The 7996-nt window shown below is 35.1% G+C and overlaps 2 protein-coding genes across 2 annotated transcripts in view; one reads left to right on the top strand and one right to left on the bottom strand.

Annotated features, from left to right (window-relative positions):
• The window catches only part of CBG22355, a gene marked incomplete at both ends in the record, with an annotated part of 14392 nt that overhangs the window by 2844 nt on the left and 3552 nt on the right, over positions 1 to 7996 (bottom strand). The window contains 4 exons of the mRNA XM_002647142.1: positions 6012 to 6208; positions 6499 to 6584; positions 6791 to 6911; positions 7419 to 7705. Coding sequence (XP_002647188.1) covers positions 6012 to 6208; positions 6499 to 6584; positions 6791 to 6911; positions 7419 to 7705 — 691 coding nt within the window. The remainder of the gene's footprint in view (positions 1 to 6011; positions 6209 to 6498; positions 6585 to 6790; positions 6912 to 7418; positions 7706 to 7996) is intronic.
• Positions 89 to 946, top strand: CBG22357 (the record flags this gene model as incomplete). Its single annotated transcript, XM_002647143.1, has 3 exons — positions 89 to 702; positions 733 to 773; positions 870 to 946. 3 exons carry the CDS (start codon positions 89 to 91, stop codon positions 944 to 946), a joined length of 732 nt encoding a protein of 243 aa, XP_002647189.1.

Below are 7996 nucleotides of genomic sequence, written 5' to 3'. Positions count from 1 at the left end.
GTCTCCAACCTCAAGCCAAGGGGATCTCATCCCATCGTTGATGTCTTTGACCATCCATCCACCACACAGCGTCAAGCCAAATTACAAAATGATCATCGGAACATCCGACCGCCAAATCTGCCCTCTCAATGGAATGCCGTTGGTCACAATCAGATACAACACTGAGGAGCTTCTCTTCGGATACAACAAAAATAAGGGAAAGCTCAGTTCCCACACTTGTGATGTCTGCGGACCATTGAGCAAAGAATCCAATCTCCAACCAGTCTACTCTGTGTTCCACGATCAGCGTTACGTAATCTTCGCCAGAAACCAAAAAGCTGGTACTGTGGACCAATATGTGTTCAATTCGGAGACTAGAGGATTGGAGCAAGTCAAAATCGATGAGCTCGTTTACCAAGAGGGCATCTGCTATCCATTCATGGCAATTGGATCCGAGAAAGAGTCCATTCAATGGGAAGGAAAACAGTGGAAGAAGCAGCAGTTGACTGCCAACGGATGGGTCAAAATCGAGCCAAAGCCAGTGATCACTTTGAAGACTTTGGAAACCGCTGACCACTCTTCGGATATGCTCGCTGAGCCAATGCGCACAATCTTCTGCCAACATTTCCAGAGAAACATTCTCATCGTCGGATCTCGCGTCTTCAGATTCAATGAGAACGAGCAAAGATTCGATAAGGTCCACCATTCGGCATGCATGAACAAGTTTTAATCAGCTACATGGTCATAGTCCAGCTCTCAGATTTCATCATATTATTCAATCGAAGCCATTCCTGGTAAGTTTCTTTTCCTATAGCTAGCAATTAGGGGCGGAGCCTATTTTTTGAGTTATAGAATTTTTTAGTTCAAATTTCAAAATTTCCGTTTTCCAGGTCCTCTACTCTCTTCTCTCAATCAACATCATCAATTAATCATCGCCGAAGTTGCCTCGTCATCCGGAATCTCATAACGAGTTCAATCTTTTATTCTACTCCATATTTAATCTTTTTTTTCAAATTAATTCGTTCAATCAAATCGTTCTATCAATACAGTCATTTCATATTGAAAGTTTTGTTTTTTTTAAATTTTGAAGCACAACAGTTCAGCACAGCCTCAAAACCTCAGTCTGAAGACAGCAAGTAGTCAGAACTTTCAATAGTGCTACCTCGATAAATTTTTCTAAACGAAAAAAAAACCGTTTCAGCTAGTCGTTATCAGTTTTTGGATTTCCAGAGTTGTTTGCTTGTTCATCGTTTGCAATCGATCAAAATTTTTCCTTTTCTTTAGGAAGGATTCCACCAGTTTCACTACTAGATTACAGTATCCTCATAGATCAACTAAAATTTCATATCGAATTTCGTAACAAGGTTCACATGAAATCCATAAATCTTCCATGTTGGGCTTATCACAAACTGAACTTTAGAAAAAAAAAAATTACTGTAACATTTAGCACATTAGTGATCAAGAAAGCGATTCATGTTGCTTGTCAGTATGCATTTCTTTAAATCTGGGTCCTATGAAAGTCTGTGAGCCGCCAGTTGTGTTGATTTCCGAGGCAAAGCGGTAAAAAATATTTCAGACTTTCGCGTCTTTTTCGAAAGTTTAGTTTGGTTTTTGGTAGGAAAACAGACTCTAGAGATGCTAGAAAGCATGTTTTCCAAGAGAAACACGAAATTCGGTTCGAAAAATAAAAAGCTTTTTTTCAACTATTGAATTTGAACATAGCGGAAAAAATCCGATCAATGATAAAATTAACTTGGAACGGAACATTTTAGAAAAGTTGACGCTGATCTACACAGCTCGTAATCACATTTTCATTACCATCGAAAGTTAAGAAAGCCGAGAAACGGACATCCAAGGCTTAAATAAAACTTGGCTTTCGAAAATTGTTTTGAAAATTGTAGGCAATATATCATTTGAATCTTCTGAAAATAGTCATTCTGAAACTGTGATATTTTAATATTTCTTTGCTATTAATTTTAAGACGAAATCAAATATTTCTGTTTTCTATCTATTAGAATAGATGTTCACTAATCCGAAAATGAGCAATTTTTGGTCTACACATTAAGATTATAATCACGGTTAAAAAAATTTCTGCGAAGTGGATTATAGTAATCTGAAATTTTACAAAAAAAAAAGATCAAATCATCTTCCCAAAATGATGTTTTTCAAAATATATCTATCACGAAACATAACTTTTTGCGGTTCATAGAAAGTTCACATAAAAAACGTTAAACTGAAAATTGTAAAAGAAAGGATAAGTCTAGTTTCATGATATGCTGAAAATATAAAACCACCTACCTGAAATTTCTTTGATTTCTGTTTTTCAAGCTGTCATTCTAGGAAACTAAAATAATAATAATAAGTTTACTGTTTCATGTGGTGCTGAAAGTTTTAAAATATAAGTCAATTTCAGTTCAACATCGTATTCCAGTGAATCAATTGACTGTATCCAGTCAAAAATTCACGGCAAATACTCATTAGGTTGATGATCTCTTGCTAAATGCTCACTTGCTAAATATGCTCATCTGCTAAACTCGCTCATTTGCTAAAATAGTCACACTTGCTAAATTTCATTTGCTAAATTTTGATCATTCGCTAAAAATGAAAAAGGGGAAATTTTGCTGTTATTTGCTAATTTCAGTACTTTTTGACTGAATTTTTTACAGAATATTCCGGTTTTTGCTTTAAATTTCAGGCTTAGGCTTTAACACCTGTTTTCCTGTAAAAAGTTTCAGCCTAAGCCTTCAATTTGAACAAGTCCCCTATTTAGCAAATGATCAAAATTTAGCAAATGAAATTTAGCAAGTGTGACTATTTTAGCAAATGTGAGCGAGTTTAGCTCATGAGCATATTTAGCAAGTGAGCATTTAGCAAAAGATCATCAAGCTAATGAGTATTTTCCAAAATTCACATCCCAAAATATAAATAATACGATACAGTAATTTTCAATTTTACAAAGCTCGAATTTCAATAAATGAGAATATTTAATTTTTCCTGTTTTGTAATAATTTGAAAATACAGTTAAAAATTATTCTCGTTTATGTTCTTTCAGATTTATGTCCGACCAAACAATTCATAACTCAAAAACTTAATTTTTTGAATTTTTTAGCAGTGATATTCAAAAATTTTGTTAGATTTTTTCCAGTTTCACATTATGCTGAAAATGTAAACCTATGACTTGTTTTTTGACCCAGTTTAACCATATACTTGTGTTCCAAATTTTCGAAATTTCGAAACAGAAAACATTCATTTGATTCCTCCCAGGAATAAAAAAAAAGTTCCTTTATGAACAAATCACGTTTTTCAGATTTTCTTATCACTAACCAAACTGTTTTACAAACCTAATAAAAATTCCTCATAATAATGTACTTTTGTGGTTTAACTTATGACGATAATTGAACAAATAAATGTTGTAGTTTCTGAAACTTGAGAAGTTTGGCATTTAATAGAACATAATAATACGTAGGTGAATTCTTACCATACAAATATCACAGTTAGCGTTCGAAATCGGGACGCCCGCTTTCGCTGGGCGACCCATTTTAGGGGACGGGGGACGGTCGTCCTCAGCCCTTTTTTCGGGGACAGTACCAAATCACTAACATAGAGTCATAAATGAAATAATTCTTACATTTTTTTGGAAATCATTGTAAAACTAATTTTTTTTTGAAATTCGCATCTTTTGTAGAAATTTGGAAAATCAAAATATCTGTTTCATATTCGTTTTATTTTTGAAAACAACTTTTGAAAAAGATTAACTGTTACGTTTTTTCCAAAATTGCAAGCCAAAAGAAGAGTTTCAGCAAAAAATAATTCTCGGAAAATCCAAAAAAAAAAACATACAATTGTCACAAAAGGGACACAAATGTTTCCAATGGCAGCAAAAAGGTTGAAATTCGAAAAAGGTGTAACTTCATTGTAATCATTTTTTGAAAATTGCCATACATATGAAGCGACGAATCAAAATCAGAATTCACAGAAAATTAAAGTCAACATCTTGAAACAGGTATTTTTGGTAATTGAGAAAAAAAAAGGAATTTCAAATGTTCAGTAAACTCTGGATTAGTACTGGATCAGTGCGATCCAAGAGTGAAACAGAAAAAAAAACGTCTGACAAGCAAAACAAAACTAACTTCCAAAAACGGAATCCCATTTCCCATCCTTTGTCGTCGTCTCAAACAGCTTACATTGAGCTTACAGTTTTTTTCAGAAATTCATTTAAATTTGAAACAACATAGTCATGGTCATATTCATTTTAAGCTCTATGTGCGTTCAGCTGAAAACAACGGTTTTCTTTGTTTTGACAAAAATTGATCAAGTTATGGGCAGTTTTCTCGAGTATAACGCGTTACGGACCCACAATACACATTTTCAAACTTATTATTTTTGTGTTTAATGTGGTTGAAAAACTCTTCAAATTGTTTTTTTCTTGTTCGCGACCTAATTATTTTACTAGACCACGACCAAGTTTTTTCTAGGACATGACCTAATTTTTTAAGGCAGTGACCTAATTTTTTCTAGGTCATGACCATGGCCTAATTAGATCCAGCTCATGACCTAATTTTTTTTTATGTCATGACCTAAATTTTTCCAGGTCATACCTTATTTTTTTTAGTTTATGACCTAATTTTTTTCCAGGTAATAACCTAATTTTTCCTAGGTCCCACCTAGTTTTTTCTAGATCAAGGACCCAGGACCCTTGCCGGATCCCCCAGAGAAAGCGAGGACTGATTGTTCCTTTCAATTCTCTCTTTTTTATAGTATTCTGCCAGAGGTCAAGGGGGCATTCAGAGCCGTGGGTTTCTAAACTAATTCACGTAGTTGTTTTGGTTTAGATTTTTTTGTTTCGAAATTTTTTTTTCCATGGCGTTCTAATAACACTTGAATTTTCACTTTTGAAATCTGTGAAACTGAAACTTTTTTTGATATATTTCACAGGTAACTGACTCCTCTCTGTGAAACACTTTTTCTTTTTGACTCAATTTATCTACCTCCCAGCGAGAAGTATCCAAAAGTGGTGAACTGATAAAATACTTATCACCTTATTAAGAACATTTTATTGGTTGACCAATTTTTGAGATATTTGATACAAACCGAGATAAATTGCCTCAAAGTTGACAATGAAAATATTCCAGCAACAAAACCTTTATTTTTGTTCAAAAATGCTGTCCAAAAAGTTTGAGAAGTTACACCCGAAAGCAAAAAAATGCTCTTCTGTTTCGTAACATTTGACGTGAACTGGAAAAAAGCGGTTTCGGAAATTTGAGAAGTTTGGTGTTTAATAAAACTGAATGATTTCAATGGGATGATGTTAACCACATTATCGAAAAAATGGGTCAGATTTTATCCTATTTTTCACATGAACCGAGATGAATTAGTTCAAAGTTGACAACAAAAATTCCATCAATAAAATTTTTATTTGTTTCAAACACACTGCCCAAAAAGCGCTAAATACCAGAAAAAAGCTTTGAGAAATTACACCCGCCAACAACAAAGAACAATTGAGTTATACATAATTTTCGTTACATACAGAAAGAAATGATTAGAAATTGTGCATCATTGCATTAATTGCATACGTGAAACCAACTCCAGCAGTAATACCAAGCACCAGGGAAAGGGCAGACACTTGACCAGCCAGTTTGGAGTATTCCGGTGGGCAGACGCTGAAAATTTGACTTCCATGATTTTTGATTTTCAGAAATTTCACAATTTCAGGTTCATCTTTTAAAGATTAGATTCCTAACACTAACATTGCTCGTAGGAATTCACTATCAAAAATTTTTTCTTAACCTTTTAAAGTTATTTCATCCAAACTTGTTATATTTAAATGGTGCGCCTTCGGCGCGGTTCAATTCTGTTTTTTACTGGTTCGTGGCTCCGCTACTCAGTTATTCTAAAAGGGTCACGAACATTTATATTTAATTTTCAAGCTTTTCGAAAGTTTACAGACTGAAATGAGGACCGACAGACGCCTCTAGCGTTTTATGTATAGTGAAGATCTACGATTCGTCATTTCCCAATTTTTCCAAACTCACCGCGGCGCATACATCATTCCCAATGATGAAAAATATCCACTTGTGAATGCCATGATTGTATTTCCAAAGAAGAAAATCCATTCGTTGCTATATAAAACTGGCATGGATCGATCATTGGGAAAACAGTTTCCAAACATGAAGAATGGGATGAAGACGAGACGAATCAGACATGGAACGATTAGGAGACGAGGTCCTGGCTGGAAATTGCGAAGATGAGGACAGAGTTCGATTTTTGTAGTAGAAACAATGAGGGAGTATCAATGAAATAACTTTTCAATTCTTAAAAAAAATTGTGAAACAGAAATTTTTCATTTTTGAAATTTGAATTGTAGAAATTTAGAAAACCAAAACCTCGGTTTCATATTAGTTTTATTTTTGAACGCGCTCATTGGGAAGATTAACTACTGCACCTTTCTAAAAATTTCAAACCAAAAGACGAGTTTCAGCAAAAGTATAATTTTCAGAAAATCCAACAAATCCAACTTACAATTGTCACGAAAGTGGCACAAACGTTTCCAATGGCAGCGAGAAGATTGAAATTCAAGAAAGTCGTAATTCCATTGTAGACATTTTCTGAACATTTAACAATTTTATGAACAGACAGACCCAAAACTGACGTATTGAATTCAGAAATTACAGAAAGTAGAAATCAACAACTTGTAACTGGTTTCTTTTTGATATTTTTTTGAATCTTTGGAATTAGTGCCAATTTCCTCCGAAAATAAAAACAAGCACCTTGAAACAGGTGAAAATTTATGACGAAAAACAAAGAAACTCACTTCCAAAAACGGAATTCCATTTTCCATCTTTTGTCGTCGGCTCAAACTCGACCAAAACTGTTGGAAAAACGGACAGCGTCACAAAATATGTAAGGAATACACAGAGACACTGGAGCCAGCACTGAAAAAACGGAAAATTTGATTGCTCATTCCTAGATTTGGATGCTTACATTAAGCTGGAAGTAAGCTTAGAGTACCCCTACAGTAAGTTTGCAGTAGGCTTGCAGTAAACTTACATTAAGCCAGTAAGCTTACATTAAGTTTAAAGTAACCCTACAGTAAGCTCGCATTAATCTTACAGTAAGCTTACTGTAACCCTACATCAAGCTCACAGTAGGTTTACAGTAACCTTACAGTAAGCCTACATTGAGTTTACAGTAAGCTCACAATAATCCTACGTCTAGCTTGCATCAAGCTTACAATAACCCTGAAGTGAACCTACGGTATGCTTACAGTAACCGTAACAAAAGTGAACTAACATATTTAAATGTCTCCAAATATTGCCTGTAGTCGAATGAAGAATTTTCTTGAGCAGCTCTTGCTCGGTTTCCTTTGGCCACATGATAGTTGAAGAAATCCTGAAAAACGATAACACCTGATTTAAAAATCCTTTCACTGTCAGACTCACCTGTCGCTTACAGAACCACCAAGAAATGAGACAAACAATCAGAATAGCCAAAGAAATTGAGAAATAAAGGATAGCAACAGTTTCAGGGTTATTCGAGAAAGAGACAGTGGCTACAATGGCGAGAACACTAGTGAATGTTCCACAGATGTTGGTTCCAATAACCACTGCATTTGAATATTGGGCAGGGAAATCTGCAGCAAGTCCGAAGAATGAGTTTTGGTAGAGACCGTTGGATCCGTTCATCGCCATGATGATGATGAGGGAGACAATGTAGAACCAGTTTCGCGCTGGAAATAAAAGACTCTGTAAAATTGAGACAAGAGAAGCTCCTTAAGGGTTTGGCCTCGTGGGCAAACAGATATTGAGCCACTATTAACTAAGCTGCGCGGTCACATGCTGGTTTGACAATATTATTCGTGCGGTTGTTCTCATTAGTTATCGATGGAAGGCTACCAGTCGCGCAGATGATTTTTAAAGGTGGAAAACAACATTCTAAAAAAATCGAAATTCAACATTCACTGTTCCAAGTAGGGTTGGCAACGGGGCTCCCGCTTTTACGCGGGAGCCCCGAAAGCGGG

The sequence above is a fragment of the Caenorhabditis briggsae genome (genome assembly GCF_000004555.2).
Source record: "Caenorhabditis briggsae complete genome, chrIV, whole genome shotgun sequence".
Lineage (NCBI taxonomy): Eukaryota > Metazoa > Nematoda > Chromadorea > Rhabditida > Rhabditidae > Caenorhabditis > Caenorhabditis briggsae.
The sequence above is the reverse complement of the archived record's forward strand: the minus strand, read 5'-3'. Positions and strand labels throughout refer to the sequence as shown.